The sequence below is a fragment of the Papio anubis genome, chromosome 4, assembly GCF_008728515.1.
Source record: "Papio anubis isolate 15944 chromosome 4, Panubis1.0, whole genome shotgun sequence".
Taxonomy (NCBI): Eukaryota; Metazoa; Chordata; class Mammalia; order Primates; family Cercopithecidae; genus Papio; species Papio anubis.
The window spans coordinates 28,193,702-28,210,984 of NC_044979.1; the positions used below are offsets into that span (position 1 = coordinate 28,193,702).

Here is a 17,283-nt window from a genome sequence, read left to right on the forward strand (position 1 = left end):
TTTCACTCACACACACACACACACACACGCACACGTACACACGTGCACACACATGCACACACACATGCACACACACACACACGCACACACAAACACACACACAGCCTGGCTCTTGCAAATGCAAGTCTTGCTCTCACGACTAATGTTTCTGCCTCAGATTTACACAACCTCATTTGGCTCTTCCTGTTTCTAGGGGTTATCTGCCTTCCTGAGGGCAGAGCAAACAGCCCCGCTATCCCTGCTGCCCAGTACAGCCTGCCAGTCCCATCATTTCCCAGAACGCAGCAGGCGGAATGAAGAGGCAAAAGGTACAAGGAAGCCTGGGGCTGGAGGAAGGTGCCTCTTCAGTATCTCACAAGAGTGCCCCTTTAACTCTCTTGGGGGAAGTGCCTACTTAACACAGCTCAGGGATGACAACCAGGATGGTGTCGGTGATGATGAGGATGAGGAGAAGCTCTTCTTCCTGGATATGCAGTGCTTTGATGTGCTGGCTCTGACTAGCTCTGAGCCTGTGTTCCCAAGACCAAGGGAGCCTTTGAGGACACCTCAGGGGGAGCAGGTCATAAACCAATGACTCATTCGTGTTGGGTTATGGGGTGAGTGGTAACTTCCAAAATGTGTTCCTGCCCCCTCCCTGCATGGGAAGTGAAGCCAACCGAGGCGGAGATGGCCTGTCTGGGACAACCTTTCCCTCAAGGTGGCAGAAATGCCCCCATCAGAAATGCTCTCCTTTAGAGCAAACATTGTCCCCTCCAGGGGCATCTTAAAATGTAAATATGCTGGGACAATGTGTGCCTTCTCTGTTCCAGGCCCTGAAAACACTGCAAGAGGAGAAAAGCTACAGCCTCTACCCCCTTATTTTCCTGAAGGTAGCATGGAGAATAAAGAGGCTTCCCCCACATTTCAGGCTCCCCCGGGGAATGAGAAGAAGCTCTCTCGTCCCCTTGTCAGTGCTGAGCCCATAGGGGTGGTAGCCAACATGAGAGGCAGCGAAGCCTGTTCAAACTTGTATTTATTTTCTAAGAGGTCAGGATGAGGGCATGGGGATGGGGATGCATAACTTGGGTTTCAGGAGGAGCCGCAGACCTTGGGGAGAAGGATGGAGCCTCCCGCCCTGCCCTCAGTCGTGCTGCTAGTAAGGGTGATTCAGGGTGTGCTCCATGATGGTCCGGAGCGCCATCCACGTCTCCTGGGCCGTGGGGATGATTTGTGTGGCGGGCAGCAGGAAGCCATAGCGCCCAGTGTCCCGGAGCTCAAAGCTGAAGGCATACTTGATGCCACTGTCGTAGGCCCAGTCAACGGTGATCCCACTGGCCACATCTAGAAACAAAAAGTCCAAAATGTGACTCCAAAAGGAAGAAGGGGATGTGGCTGCAAGGTACAGAGGCATCCTGAGTGGAAAGTGGGCCCTGGAAGCCAAACCCCCACCCACCCCAGGCCACACCGGGCTTCCTGCCCAGGCCTCAACCGGGATCACAGCCATGCACCCAACCCATTCTCTACTCCTGCAAAAGAAAACTCCTGCAGGCTACCAGGCTTAGGAACCTTGCAGTAAGCCAGGCATTGGGAGCTGTGCACAAAAGCTGCCAAGAAACAGCTGCCTGGGTACCACTGTTACCCTTCTATCCGGTTGGGAGGCAGCTTTGGGCCAGCCCAGCTAGATCCATAGCACTGCCCTGCGGCCAACCCCAGGTGGATGTGGTGTCTGAAGCAGGGCAGGGGAGGCTCACTCACAGAGGGTGGTGCTGATGCTGCCAAAAAAGTACTCGATCCCGTGGACCTTATACAAGGCCTCCACCGCATCCTTGGCAAGATCGTACTGCAAGATGACATCGGCAGGGTGAAAGGCAGGGGCTCCCCAGGGCTCCCACACATTTCCCCACCCTCACCACCTGGTGAGAAGCATGGATTTAGGAGTCCTGGAAATTGAAGGTGGAGATGGCCCTTGTGAGAAGGGAGCACAGCATCTCCGGCTTTGAACTTGATCACACATGAGAACAGCAAGCTCCCCCACCCCTCCCCTGCACCATGGGGTCTATCAGTCCAGACCCTTGTATTCCGAGTAACAATCTGAGCCCTCTGGGAGTATGACAGATATGGATTTTCCTGAGAAGGGGTCTCTTCTCCCCAGGCCCTAAGCAGCCAGTCTCACCAACTCCCTCTGATTTGAAACAGGCTCCAGAGATCGGCCGTAAGGGTACATGAGCATCTGAGAGTAGCTGTGGATGGAGATCAGAGCCTTGAAGTTGCCATGGGCTGTGATGAAGTTCACTATGGCAGCCACCTCTGGCTCCGACTGAGGGGAGGGCCCATGATAAGTCTCTGAGCAGGGGTTGCTGTTAGAACCATTTCCTGGAAGTAAAATAAAGCCACCCAAAGAGTCGAATCCCCATGTGCGACACAGATGGCGCTCACAAAATACCCATGTGTTCCCCTGCATTTCCCAGCCTCCTTTGCAGTTTGACTGAGGTCATGTGACTACTTTGACCAATGAAAAGGTGAACAGAAATGACATGGCACTTCTGGGTTGAGATTGTTAAGAGCAAGTGTGACTTCTCCATGTTCTTTTCTGTCTGTGTGGCTGGAAGCAAAAAAAAAAATTCTAGATAGAAACAGCCTCCTGGATCCCTCTCTCACTGCTAGAAGAAAGCTGCCAAGGAGAGTCATCTATTCATATTGGACTTTGTGCACATGAAAGACAAACTTTTGTTGTGTCAAGCCACTGAGATCGGGATGGATATTTGTTACTGCTGCAACCTCTAGTCTAATGTCAGAGGACTGCAGCCACACCATACCCTGCAGTTCTGAAGCCCTGCAGGGAGCCCCCTCGGCTTGTCCTGTAGTCCCTTTAGGAAGGTGCGCCTGGCTCAGAAGTTGCATCCAGAGGAAACTGTGTCTCTGCGCCAACCCTGGCTTCCCCTACTGAGCAGCAACACCTTTAGGCTGATCCTTCCTGGGTGTGCCGTCAGTCGAGGGCTCAGACTCAGTGTCAGCTCAAGCTTTGCCACAGCCATGGCTCCAGGTGAGCCATGAACTTGGGGTCTGGGGATATGGGAAATCAATGTGGGAGAATAGTTCTGCATAGTTGCCTGAGGCTGTTCTGGGAGCCAGAGGTGCAAAGAAGTCTTTGAAAATTCTTCTTGGGGACTTAAGATGAGGGAGCGAACAAAGAGGAGCAGGGCTTTTATTCTTTTCCCAAGTTCCATTTGTTCCCATCTCCCCCCGATTCTTTGCCCTCACCCCATCTCTCTCTTCCTCTTCCGCTCCTCCTCTGCTTTTCTCTTATTCCCGAGGGGAGGGTTGGGCTGCACTGAGCTGGTCAAGACTTTGTAGGCTAAGGACACACTTGGAAGGAGTCCTCCCAGTTTCTCCTCTCACTCCTCTTCCCTGGAATGGTGGCACCGTCCAGAGATCAGGGATTGCCTCAACTTCTGAAGTCTCCTGAGGAGGCCACAGCATTCCTCTTGACTGCTGGGGCAGGGGGCTGGCCCATGGACCACTTCAGATGATGCTCTAGGAATGCAGCACACGGGTCCTCCCCAAGAATGCACGGGAGGCCAGGCACGGGTGGGAGGGATGGTCTACAGGTTACTCGTTACACAGCCATTCAATTAAGGCAATAACAAAATCATAAATAAAATCGTGCAGCCTGAGTCACCAACCCAGACACACAGTCTTGCTGGCCCCAGAGAGGCCCAGGGAGCGCACCCTCTCTCGGTGTGGTGGTCCTCACCTGGGATGAGGACCCTGGTTAGAAGGGGAGGTGCCAGCAGACCTAGGGGGTGAAAGGCAGCCCCCAGGCTGGAATCAGCCCAGCTAACAGCGGCCTTGTTTATTGTGTCTGCCAGGAGCTCCTGCACCTGCTCCACTTGATGAATGACAAACAGCAACAGATGCGCAGAGCGGGGGAGGTTGAAGGCTTTGTCTGCCTTTGCGGCCCACGCACAGAAAGCCGTTCCCCTGCCAACAACCAGGTGGCTTTGCCCAAATATGGAGAAACACTTCAGGCCATTAGTTCTGGTGTGAGCTAAGCAGAATAAACTAATCTTCCCCTGGCCAAATGGGAATTAGCTGCCTGCATCTCTGACGCTCACAGTCAAGGTCCTCTGAGTCTGCCTGTTTCACAAGTACCTGCTAATGGATTCATTAGTTATTTATTTTTCCTTCTCTAAAAATGTAATTTGTAGCAAGGGGAAATCTCTGGAAGGACATGGTAAATTATTAAAAACAGTGATCTTTGAGTGGTGGGATTATGGGAGCTTTTTGCCCCCTCTGGGCTTTTTTTCCATAATTGTTTTGTACATTGTGTGTATACGGATTTTTTTTTTTCCTGTGGCGAGACCCACAGCGGTTATTTTCTTTAAGAGGTAATTTCTCTTTCTACTAGCCAGCCTATCTTGGGGTGCATGGGCACTCACTCCAGTCAGTGCTGAGGGGCCTCATGGACGCCCCCGCTGAGGCAAGCGTCTGTTCATTTGGAGGTGGAAATGCCTAATTTTGCATGGTCTGGTTCCCTTACACAAGCAGTTAGAACCCCCACACTCTGGGCCAGGGGCCTCACTCTCAGTGCTTAGGGGCCATCCTTATTTTTCAGTGAGAACAGACTCCAAGAAGCCAGATTTTTAAAGCAATGGGCATCCAGATTTAAATGTTCTACCTCCTTGGTTTGGACACCAGCCTATAGGTCTGATTATCAACAGCAATGACACCGTCCCTGTGGAGCCAAACCCTGACCCCGGTGAAGTGCAGATTCCACGTCTGGGGGCCGAGGGCTGTGTCTGTTCTGGAATCTCTGTCTTAACTGGACCCATCAAATTGTCCTGCCCATCAAATTGCTGTATTTCCAGGGTCCATGGACCTGTCTCTGAGCTTTCTGGAGGCCTCAATTTCCCAATCTCTGTGCCCCTTGCATGGCAAGGGAGATAATCAGGGAAAAACACACAGGGACTCAGGAGAAAGCTGCCCCCTCCCCCTCACTAGGATGAGACAGCTCTGCAAGTATGCACCAGGGTCATAAAGTAATGGGTCAAAAATAAAAACCAGGCTCAAGCCAGCCTTGATGATAAAGAATTTGCTCGAGGCCGGGCGTGGTGGCTTACGCCTGTCCCAGTACTTCGGGAGGCCTAGGCGGCTGATTCCCTTGAGCCCAAGAGTTCAAGATCAGCCGAGGGAACATGGCGAAACCTTGTCTCTACAAAATTTTTTAAAAATACAAAAATTGGCTGGGCGAGGTGCCTCATGCCTGTAATTCCAGCACTTTGGGAGGCCGACGTGGGTGGATCACCTGAGGTCAGGCGTTTGAGACCAGCCTGACCAATATGGGGAAATTCTGTCTCTACTAAAAATACAAAAAGTAGCCGGGCGTGGCGGTGGGCGCCTGTAGTCCCAGCTACTCAGGAGGCTGAGACAGGAGAATCACTTGAACCCAGGAGGCAGACGTTGCAGTGAGCTGAGATCACGCCACCGCACTCCAGCCTGGGTGACGGAGAGAGACTCTGTCTCAAAACAAAAACAAAAACAAAAATTAGCCGGGCATGGTGGTGCACACCTGTGGTCCTGGCTACTTGGGAGGCTGAGGTGGGAGGATCACCGGAGCCCAAGAGGTCAAAGCTGCAGTGAGTCATGATCACACCACTGCACTCCAGCCTGGATGATAGAGTGAGACCTTGTCTCAAAAAAAAGAAAAGAAAAAAAAGTGGGTCATTCTATTGGACTCTTGAAACTATTGCCCTGGCCTCCCCAAAGGGCAGATTTCAGTCCTAGCTCTCAGGGAAAGAGCTCAGAGGCATTTCTTCGTGTTGTGCTCCCTTCAGGGCAGGGCTAGGGATATTTTGGGAGCACCGTAAACTCTGGATTTTGAGCAACAAGCAAGGCTACTTAGTACCTCCTTTAAGCCTTTCTCTGTCATATTTAGGATTTGACCCATGTAGTTAGTCCTCATTTCAGGAGCTGGAGGCTCCCCTAAATGTTTCCCATGAAGGTTTAGCACATGTGTACATTCAACACACACACACAACCTCTCCCATACCCACGGCAGTCTGAGATATGTGCTTGCCTGTCCCTGGCCGTGACTCATGCATATCAGCTGACTACATTGTCCTGTGCCTCCCAAGTTGAGTCAACATAATCTGACTGAGTGGGAGAACCTGCCACGGGCCAACACCTCTTCTCCAACCCTGCCCCAGGACAGCAGGTTGCCATACCTCCAAAGCCCGACTTCCAATTCCTGTTGAGATCCACACCAATGCAGAAGATTCCAGGTCTGATGGACTTGTTCTTCCGCCATAAGCGGTTCTGGGAAAGCCCAGGTCAGGTGACCTCATTCACTGGGCCCATTCCCAGGAATGGGAGCCTCTGATATCCTGGCCTATAGGGGTAGGGGACCCTGGTGGGGCAGGGAGGAGCAAAGGGAAGGAATTGCCAGGACAGGAAGGAGCTGGCATGGGGCTGGGCCAAGGATGCAGCTCAGATACTGTGTAGTTGAAGTCAGGGTCTGGGGAGAGGCTGGGCATAGGCTGCCAATAGTGGCCTTCCCTGGGCAGCAAGAAAGAGGTCAGAGGGCAAGAGGCTGCAGGTGCAGTACCTGAGCAGCCTTCCTGCCCTTGGTGAGGACTTCTGCAAAGAGGCTCTGAAGGGGCTGGTTCCCAAAGTACAGTGACCTTTTCTCCATCCCCCTAGAGCTGACCCCCTCTTCCATCCTTCCCAGGTGCCCTCACCATGCTGTGGGTAAAAGCAAACCCATCAGGGTTTGTGACGAGCTCTATAAAGATGTCCATGGCCTTCAGTATATCTGTCAGGACACGGTCTTTGCCATAATCACTGACAATCTGCAAGAAAGAGTGAGGAGGGATGGGAGGCCCCACTGGTCTCCTAGGAGGTGGCTCAGGACATTTGCACAGCCAGTGGCTGCAGGAAAGGGTGGCATGAAACCCCTTAGGTATATCTTTTATGCAGAACCAAAGGCTTGGATTTTAAACAACTAGAAGGCAGGGGATCAATGTGGGCTCTGTGCTGCAAAAGGTAAGAGTGCACGGTGGCTGCCCCAAAGGGCAGGAGGGAGACAGCACCCTGAGTGTAATTGTTCAACTGGAGGCACCCTTAAATAGTAAGTCGCTGCCCCTAGTTACAGCCCCCATCATGGGTGCACCTTGGCTACAGGTCCATGCTGACCTTATTGGCAGTCCAGATGCCGGTGGCATGGGTGATCCACTCCCGGGAATGAATTCCAGTGTCAATCCAGATGGCTGGGTGCCGAGAACCTCCAGTGCTGAACTGAGAAAAAGAATCAGGCCCTAAACACAGGTTTGAACTCAGACAGCTACTGCCTCTGGGCTACCTGGAAGGAGGCCCCCAAGGCATCCTCACTGCCTGGGGCAGCTTTACGCACTAGGTAAGAGGGTGTGTGTGCAGGTACCTGTCCGTGTGCCCCAAAATGCACATTTGTGAGGGCCTTTGAAAATATGGTGGTGCCCTTGGGGAGCAAAGTGATCCATCCAGAAGCACAGAATTTCCCAGGATTGAAAGTATCTTAAGACCAGGGTTTCTCAAACTCTAATGGGCACATGAGTCTCCTGGGGATCTTATTCCAGTGCAGATTCTGACTTAGTAGGTCTGGGGAGGGTCTGAGGTTTGGCATTTCTACTAAGCTCCCAGGTGATGTTGATGCTGCCTTGCAGGGGCCGTGCTTTGAGTAGCAAGGCTTCAGACAGCATTAGAAAGAGAAGACCACGGCCCCTGGAGAAATGGAAGCAGGGACAGGTTAAGTCAAATCCCAAGTTAGGTGGGTCCACTTGGCTGTTCAGAAGAGCCCACCAGAGAATTGTTGAGAGCGGCAGCAAGCACCTGTCCTTCCTGACAGCTGATGCTAAACGCCCCGCAGGGTCCACACTCCTGGGTGCCCTTTTGGGCTCAAACTAAGAATTGCTTTCTGATGGGCTCTGCATTCACCTCTCCTACTTCCTTCATGACCCAGGGAACTGCAGGGTGCTGAGTTTGCTTGATTTCTGTTCCAGTGGCTCCTGTGAAGGGCTGGGAGGCTTCTCTATAGACTCAGGCATATCTGCAGGGCTGTCTGAGCCAGATGAACTCATTAGCAAATGGGCCCTCTGTGTACCTCTCTTCCCATTGAACGGATGAAGCAACTGAGGTAATAGAACGCCAACTCACCCACACTCACATCCCAAGTCCAGGGCGACAACTGCCACTCTGCAGCCCCAGCTCCTTAGCCATCCTCCCACCTACTTCCTGACCAAGGACAGGCTAGGTCACCACACTGTCACCTCTTCATACCTACAAGGGTGGATCTCTGAATGCGGCAACCCCAAAGCTTATGGGTCACCTGGAGACAGGAGTAGACATATTGTCCTTCTCCCTGAAACTCCCGCCCAGCCACTGCCCCACATGAGCTCAATCTTATGCCAGAGGCCCTTAATGTAGAGTGCGCAGGTTGACGCTGTTGGCTTTTACCTTCAGGACAAGAATGGACCGGTTTTCAAAGCTGTTGCCAATCTGAATTTTTGAGACAATATCGGAATGCTCCGTTACAAAGTTGTCAATCCAGCTATATATCTAAAAGGAAAGACACGTGTAAGATTGGCAGTTAAGCAGGAAGTGGGATGAACACCAGGGACTCTCTGAATGTTCTCCCTGCCCTTTCCCACTCTCATCAATGGTTTCCTACCTCCTCAGAGGGTCTAAAAGAACCAGATAAAGAATTGCAAAAATAGAGCATTCCCTCAGAGCTAAAGGAAGTGAGTTGTGATCTTGCTGGATTCCCAGGCTCCTTGCTCTGTGCAGAGCTATGCCTTAGCCTGGGAGAACAGTGTGTGCTGAGCCTGCTCAAATCCCCAGGCTTGACCCACATGGCTCTCTCTGGTTGGAAATTCTCTCTTGCCTCCATTCTTTGGCCCATTCAATCCATTTGATAGATCTCACAGACCTTGTAATGATGTTTTTATCTTCTTGCTCTTTTTAGACTGTAAGCCCCTTGAACGCAGAGTTCTTGTTTTATTTATCTTTGTCATCAATAAATAGTGCCAGACTGTATTATTTCATTCTCATGTTCTTTCAATACATGTAATTAAATTAACAAATATATGAAAGAAAATGGATTCTCTATTGCATGACTTGTGAAGTGGGAAAAGTGATGATGATAATAGATGAATGATATCAAGAATGTCATATCCTTGACACGCAAAATGAGAAGTGTGCCTTGATTTCCTTTCTGGAATGGGCATCCCTGCACCCTCTGTGTACATTCTCCTTTATAAACAAGTTGCTTGCCCTGGCTGACTGCAACTGTGATCATGAACTTTCTCCAAGTGAAGGCACCTCTCTTTTATTCTACAAACATGACTGTCCAATGTGCCTGGCTTCCTGCCCCTCGTATTATATACTCCAGCATGGCTGGGACCACTGAACACCAGGACTGGTCACGGAGAGGCTGAGAGCCCTAGGTCCCTAACTGGAGGACTGGATATGTGTAAGAGTAAAAGAAAGAGGAAAGAAACACAAAAGGTGGCTTCACAGTCAAGGACAGGTTTATTTTAGAGAAATCAACCTGAGAGGGGTTTCTGGAAGATTTTTGTCCTTTTTTTTTTTAACTATAAGCACTGGAATTAGGCAGTTTTTTAATCAAAGGGAACTTAGAATGGTGGTGTTTGTTCAAGATGGCGATGCTCCTGCTCTGTCAAGATGAGGGTAGCTTCTACCTGCTCTATTCTGGCCCATAATGGGTCCCTGACTTAGTGTTCTGCCTAGTAGACCCATTACTCTGCTCTGTACCTGCCTAGGGCTGTACAATTGAACTACTGTCCCCTCTATCTGAATTCTGGCTTCTGGACATCTTTGAATATGACTCTCTGCCTAAGAGACCTTGAACTAATGTCTGTTGTACAGTCCCCAAGTGTCAGTCACAGTTTTCCATAACCCTGGAGTCCTTCACTAGTTTCTGCATGAGTCAGGAAACCCTAAGGGGACCAAAGATACAAGAGAGCCCAGAGCTTGACTGGCCAGACTTACCTCCTCCAGGGTGTGGTATGAGGAGTAACTGAAGCTGCTGGTGCTGCGCTCCAGCCGGCGGGATTTCGCCATGGCCTCTCTTTCCTCATCCAGCAGCACCTGGGTGATGGGGAACACATATTGGAAAAGAAGGGGAGAGCTGGGCTGCCTATGCCTCTTCTGAGCCCTGCCTCCGCTGTCTGTTCATAAAGACAGCAGCAACACAGGAGAATGAGCCACCATGAGTGTGAACTGCACAACAGAAGGAAGGTCCAGATTGCTGGGTAATTATTCTGCCTGGCAAGCTGGCAGTCATGCTGCCATTTCCCAAATGAGCACAGGGCAAGGAGTCCAGAGAGCTGGGTTCTAGGTCTGCCTTTGCCACTAACTGGCTGTGGAACTTGCTGTGGCCTTAGTTTCCTCAGCTTGAAAATTGGGAAAGCAATATCTGCCTTACCACCTCATAGGATATAATGTAATAATGGATTTGAAGGTGTTTTTGGGGGAAAAAAGAGTGCTCACAGTCTACTGCCAACATTGCTTTTGCACTTAATAAGCACTCTGTTGAGTCAGGACCCAAGCCAAACCATGCGCACTGACCCCGTTGGGGGAAGCAGAGGGTTCCTCTGACCCCCAACATTAACTCCACTTCCAGGAAATAGCCTAGACAACTGGTATGCAAGCCATTCAGAAAGCCAGGCATGACCAAAGTCAGTCTAAATAATTATGATTAATGTGCCAATGGTCTTTCACTTACCTCCTAAACACAAGTCCGGGTGAGTCAAAAGCAATGTCCTTGGGTATCAACGTGGAGTTAGCATTCAAGCTTTACATGGTACTTCCCGCTGCCCATACAGAGGGCAGTATAATGCCTGGCTGGGTTAACCACTCACTCGCTGCTCAGACCACCTACATAATCTTGAGACATTTTTCCCTGCTTGGGTCACAGTGAGATGAGCTAGTGTCCTTCACCCAAGCTCATGCCCTTATAATGGCATCCAGGAGCCAAAGCACCCCAGGATTCAGCACAGACTGTCCAGTGTGGGAGGTACTCAGGTCCTCTGCCACTGAAGATGCTGAGAAAGCATCTTCATTAACCCAAATTGCCCTTTGTTTGCAGCACTGGGCCACAACTAAGTCTTGCCGATGACTTATTTGGGGCTAGAACCTTAGTTAACCAAGCTTCATCTTCATGATCTCACTTGATCTGGTCAGATGACCTGATAACAGAACAGAAATGAGCTATTTGTGTTTTAGAGCTAAAGCAGATTGGAGTGGTAAAGGGACATAGAGGCAAAGATAACAAGTGGCAGAGGTGAGACAAGAACCAGGCATTTTAGTCCATACCCTTAGGTTCCTTAAGGCCAACTATCAAAACTAAAGGCCAACAGTAATAACACATATACAGGGTGGGCATGGTGGCTTACGCCTGTAAACCCAGCACTTTGGGAGCCCAAGGCAGGAGGATTGCTGGAGCCCAGGAGTTTGAGACCAGCCTGGGCAACAAAGCAAGACCTCATCTCCACAAAAAATTAAAATTAAAAAACTAGACAGGCTTGGGGACGCATTCCTATAGTCCCAGCAACTTAAGCTGAGGCAGGAGGACTGCTTGAGCCTGGGAGTTGGAGGCTAGAGTGAGCTATGATTGAGAGTGACTTATGATCATACCACTGTACTCCAGCCTGGACAATAGAGCAACACCCTATTTCTAAACACACACACACACACACACAAACGCACGCATGCACAAAAACACACACATACACAGATATGTTTATGTCTGTGTGTGTCCATATGTGTGTGGACAGAAAGAGCATGTAAATGTTAACAACAGCTAAAAACTCCATTCTTGCAATTTGAAAGTTTTTTGCGATAATGAAAAATCAAGGACCCCTGAGAAGAACCCAAGAACCTAAGACACTAAAATGACAAAAATATAAACCAAAATGTTCACAATGCCTGCTAAGATAGAAGAAGGCGGATTTGAAGTAAATTTTTTCTATCCTGTATTTTCACATTTTGGCAATGTGCTTATATTACTTCAATAAGTAAGAACTTTTTTTTTTTTTTGAGACAGAGTTTCTCTCTTGTTGGCCAGGCTGGAGTGCAGTGGCGTGATCTTGGCTCACTGCAACCTCTACCTCCCGGGTTCAGGCGATTCGTCTGCCTCTGCATCCCCAGTAGCTGGGATTACAGGCATGCACCACCACGCCTGGCTAATTTTTTGTATTTTTAGTAGAAACAGGGTTTCTCCATGTTGGTCAGGGTTTCATCCATGAGGTTGAACTCCCAACCTCAGGTGATGCGCCCGCCTCAGCCCAGAACTTTTAATAGCAAAACCAAAAGCCCTAATGGCTGCTGTGGCGTCTTCCACCCCGGTCAGGAAGAGCAGCCTCCCCGCCCCACCTGCCACGGATGAGGCAATGCCTAATGACTCACTCATCCCCGAGGCCTAGTCGGCTTGCTCACAACGCTCAGGTTCATAGATTTCAAAATGGGACTGGAAATTGATGTTTGGGGCTCACTTTACTTTTGAGCACCGACTCCATGCAAGGCAATTACAGTTGTGATATTTTCCAGCTGCACTGGCTGGCCAGGGGCAAAACTGAGATTGCTGGGTAAGTTAGACATGGCCGGAGGAGCCCGGGGCCTCTCTGGCCCTTCGCAAACATTTCTGGGAAGCTCTAACAAAAGGAATTTGTCTTCTCAGGAAGCCGACCCAAATCACAACAGCCTACCATGACCAATGTGTGCCTGATGCCATCAGCTGTGACGAGCAGCTGCAAGGAAGAGAACAGCCTGCCAGCCTTGAGGACAAGGCAAAGGGTTTCCAAGGATCTGGTGGAAGCCTGAAGTGGGGGTGAAAGTGGAGGACAGGGAGGAGAAATCGGGAAAAAAAGGACTAGAGGACCCAATTCTCCCCACACAGCCTGGGGCACCCACAGGAAGACAGGACCCAGGAGATTGTCCTTTGTTCCACATAAGAGCTTGAAGGCAAATGGGAAGTTAGCACCAAACTGCAAATAACTTTCCAGACACCCTCACAGCCTTGTGAATGGAGGTGACACCCTCTTTCAAACTGGAAATTCTCAGGCCTCACAGCGGGCCCCACTTCTCCAGGAACAGGAATCTGCCTTGGCCTGGAAAATGCAGCAGCGTTTGCTCCATTCCTGGGACTGAGGGAAGGGGGTGGGTGACCGAAGAATGCGGTCTGGCCACAGGCTGAGGAATGCCTAATGACAGCCCTGTCAGGCTTCTCAGGAAAAAATAACAAAACACAGAAACCAACCAACTCAGAAGTAAAAGCCATCTGCCTCGCTGGAAGCCATAACCTGACAGGGAAAGCAATACCTTGGTGTGAATTAATTTACGATGAGTCAGGAAGGATGGGGGCCCTAAGGGAAGAACAGCCCTCCCGGGTTGGGCAGGGGAGGAGGCAGTGGGGCCCCAGTTCCTGTGAGAGCAGGATCTCTCACAGCCGAACCCCAGCCACAGATGCAAAATGGACACAGCTCCTGAAAACAGAGTGGGCTGGGGGCTCTGGGACAGCAGCCGCTGCCTCTCCTCCCCAGTTCCTGGCCTTCTCTTCCAGGACTAACATCTGCAGTAGCAGCTACGTGGCCAGTAGCAAATCCAGTCCTGTGGCACTGGACGTTGGGGGAGGCTGCCCATCTGATGTTTTCAGAATGGACTCCCTCAGAGGTCAAGGCCAAACCACAAGGCTTCCCTGTCTAAAAGGCGAAGTTAAAACACCACACGGACAACAATGATGACCGCTGAGGGGACAGGTGGCTTGAGAGTGGAGTCTGAGGGTATAGGACCTAGGTTAAACCCTGATCCTGTCACCAATGCCATCAAATTACTAACTTCTCTGTGCCTCAGTTTCCCCTTTGTAAAATGGAGGTCATGTTATCACATACTTTAGCATATACTTTAAAATGTTCTCATGAGGGCCAGGCGCAGTGGCTGACACCTGTAATCCCAGCATTTTGGGAGGCTGAAGCAGGTGGATCACTTGAGGCCAGGAGTTCAAGACCGGCTTGGCCAACATGGCGAAACCCTCTTTCTACTAAAAATACAAAAATTAGCCGGGTGTGGTGGCGGGCGCCTGTAATTCCAGCTACTCGGGAGACTGAGGCAGGAGAATTGCTTGAACCCAGGAGGCAGAGGTTGCAGTGAGCAGCAGTTGAGTCACTGCACCCCAGCCTGGGTGACAGAGCAAGACTCCATCTCACACACAGACACACACATACAGACAGACACACAGACACACACACACACCCCAATGTTCTCATGAGGATTAGAAGGGCTAATACATGCTAAATGCTTAGACTTTTGCCAGGCATGTAGTAAATGCTAGTGAATGTTAGCTATGAGGAGGAGGAGGAGGGTGATAATGATAAGGAGGATGATAATAACTTTGGGGTGACTCCAGGGCTCTGTGAGGGAGTATTACAAGGCAAGACCAGGAAGTCTGGGTTCTCCAGAGGTAGGATAGCTTCTGTAGGACTTGGAGGGCAGAAAGCCCCCACTAATGGTCATCTGGGTGAGTCAGTCGGCACCTGCCTTTCATATGGCCCAACAGAGGGGCCTGGTTCCTCTTCTGTCCCTACCCCCATGACGCAGCCAGGCTCCACCTCTCCCAGGGTCTTGCCCATCACTGCTCCTGTCATCCCTGGCTTCTCCTGCAATCTTCCCTGTTGTCTTCTTCTCCTCTCTGGAGCTGCCACTCACCCTCAGACCAGCCAACAGCATTTCTACCTTTAAAACTCTGCTGTTCAAGCCAGGCATGGTGGTGCATGCCTGCAGTCCCAGCCATTCAGGAGGCTGAGGCAGAAGGATCTCTTGAGCCCAGGCGTTCAAGGTTGCAGTGTGCTATGACTGTACCTGTGAATAGCCACTGCACTCCACCCTGGGCAACATAGAAAGACCAAAAAAAAAAAAAAAAAAAAAAAACCTCTGGTGGTTCATGCCTATAATCCCAGAACTTTGGGAGACTGAGGCAGGTGGATCACTTGAGGTCAGGAGTTTGGGAACAGCCTGGCCAACATGGTGAAACCCTGTCTCTACTTAAAAAAAAATAATAATAATAATACAAAAATTAGCCAGGTGTGGTGGTGTGTGCCTGTAAGCCAAGCTACTCAGGAGGCTGAGGCATGAGAGTTGCTTGAGCCTGGGAGGCGGAGGCATGAGCCGAGATCATGCCACTGTACTCCAGCCTGGGTGATGGAGTGAGACTCTGTCTCAAAAACAAAACAAACAAACAAATAAAAACTGTACTCTTCAGCTAGCAGATAACAATTTAAAGAAGTAAAGAATTAAATTATATAGGCAATGAGAAAATGGTAAATGTCAAGAAGAGTGAAATGGGAAGGAAAGAGGAAGTTGGGGAAGTGGGGAAGAAGAAGGGTACAGTTTAAAACAAGATGAGCAGTCTGGTGTGGTGGCTCACACCTGTAATTTCAGCACTTTGGGAGGTCAAAGTTGGCAGGTTGCCTGAGCCCAGGAGTTCAAGACCAGCTTGGGCAACATAGTCAGACCCCATCTCTACAAAAAACAGAAAAATTAGCTGGGTGTGGTGATGTGGGCCTATAGTCCCAGCTACTTAGGAGCCTGAGGCAAGAGGATGGAGTGAGCCTGGGAGTTCGAGGCTACAGTGAGCCATGATTGTGCCACTGCACTTCAGCCTGGATGACAGAGCGAGATCTTGTCTCAAAATAAATAAATAAAATAAAACGAAAAGAAAGCCTTATGACCATTGCAAGGGCTTTGGCTTTTACTCCAAATGAGTTGGGTTTTAAGCAGAGGAACAACATGCTTGAATTTGCAATAGTTTTAAAGGACCCTTCTGGCTGCTGTTTAGAGACTAGGTAATAAGGAGTCAAGGTGGGGAAGTGGGGAGAGCAGTTAGAAAGCGAATGGAAGAACCCAGGTGAGCGACGAGATGGCGCATGGGCCCTAGGGGCTGGTGTGGGATGTGCTAAGATCTATCCTGAAGGCAGCGATAAATCTGTTGTTGATGGGGGGGTTTGTGGAAGGGGTCAAGAATGGCTCCCAGCTTCTGGTCTGAGTGACTGGAAGGATGGTGTTGCCATTTCCTGAGATAGAGAGGGCTGTGGAGGCACTGATGAAGGGCCAGGGGAACTTGGTCTGGACCTGGAAAGTTGGAGATGCTCATAAGACCCCCCGGTGGAAACACTGAGTAGGCGGTTGGATCCAGGAGAGGAGGTGCGGGCTGGAGACAGAGCACAGAAGTCCTGGATGCCAGGAGAAGAGACAGACTCCAGGAGGCAGAGAGCCACCAGTTGTGCTGTTGGAAGAGGAACATTGAGAGTCGGCCATTGGGTTGGATTTGGAAGTTGTGTGTGACTTTGTCGAGGGAAGCTTTGGTGAAGTGAGGGGATAGGCAGCCTGCTGGCGGAAAGGGATGGAGATGACAGGGAGAGTCAGTATTTTCAGGAGTTTCACTCTATGGGGAAGCATAAAAATGGGGTGATGGCTCAAGGGGAGAGGGAAGGGATCAAGAGAGAGTTTTTGTAAATGGGAGAAACAACTCTATTTGCATGGTGATGAGAGTGATCCACTAGGGTGAGGGAAATTGGCAAAGCAATATTTACACCCAATTGTATTCTGCTCTGGATGGTCAGAGCATGGGTGATTTTTGTTTTCTCCTTGTGCTTTCCACTATTTTCCAAATTATCTAACATGAATATTTATTAATTTTGTAATCAGAAAAAAAGCCATTAAAAGCCACAGAGCTGATTGCTCAAGTGAAGCTTTTCCATGGTGACTCATCCTAGGGGGAAAAAAAAAAACCAAAGGGCTGAAAAGAACGAGGAGGTGAAGAAAAATTAAATGCAAATAGAGCTCGCTCGGAATCAGATAATTTCTTGCCTGGCCCACTGCAATTTCCTCACCACCCTCCTGCCTGTCAGTCTCTCCCTGGCCCTGTCCCCAACTCGACACTGTCACTGTCAGGGTGGTTTTTCTGAAAACCACCAGGTTTTCATGCAAATCTGATCATGTCAAAGCATCTCCGGTGACTCCTCCCTAGTTTTCGGGATAAAATCCTGACCTTGTCACATGGTGGAGGGCACTCTTTGCGATGGGGTCTGGCTTCATCGCCAATCGGGGTGGGGGCCCCCCTTCCTCTGGCCAGCCCCCCTTACCTGCTCTTCAGCGCACCGTAATTACCGCCTTCTCAGAAGCGCAGCGTGCAGTGCCTCTTGTATGCGCTCCCATAGCAACCGCCCTCACTCCATCAGCCCCTCATCCACTCCATTG

The 17,283-nt window shown here is 50.2% G+C and overlaps 1 protein-coding gene across 5 annotated transcripts in view; it reads right to left on the reverse strand.

Annotated features, from left to right (window-relative positions):
- Positions 1 to 994: 994 nt before the first annotated feature.
- Positions 995 to 17,283, reverse strand: part of CPA5 (carboxypeptidase A5) — a 31,450-nt gene continuing 15,161 nt past the window's right edge. For 4 of the 5 annotated variants that reach the window (XM_021936273.1, XM_021936271.2, XM_021936272.2 and 1 more), the window contains exons 5-12: positions 10,021 to 10,119; positions 8,467 to 8,568; positions 7,171 to 7,272; positions 6,717 to 6,827; positions 6,204 to 6,294; positions 2,153 to 2,352; positions 1,735 to 1,819; positions 995 to 1,320 (exon numbers count right to left, since the gene is read on the reverse strand). In XM_021936273.1, coding sequence (XP_021791965.1) covers positions 1,133 to 1,320; positions 1,735 to 1,819; positions 2,153 to 2,352; positions 6,204 to 6,294; positions 6,717 to 6,827; positions 7,171 to 7,272; positions 8,467 to 8,568; positions 10,021 to 10,119 — 978 coding nt within the window. In that variant the 3' untranslated portion in view covers positions 995 to 1,132. Of the gene's footprint in view, positions 1,321 to 1,734; positions 1,920 to 2,152; positions 2,353 to 6,203; positions 6,295 to 6,716; positions 6,828 to 7,170; positions 7,273 to 8,466; positions 8,569 to 10,020; positions 10,120 to 17,283 lie in introns of all 5 variants that reach the window. The other variant, XM_021936274.2, reaches the window with a different exon arrangement.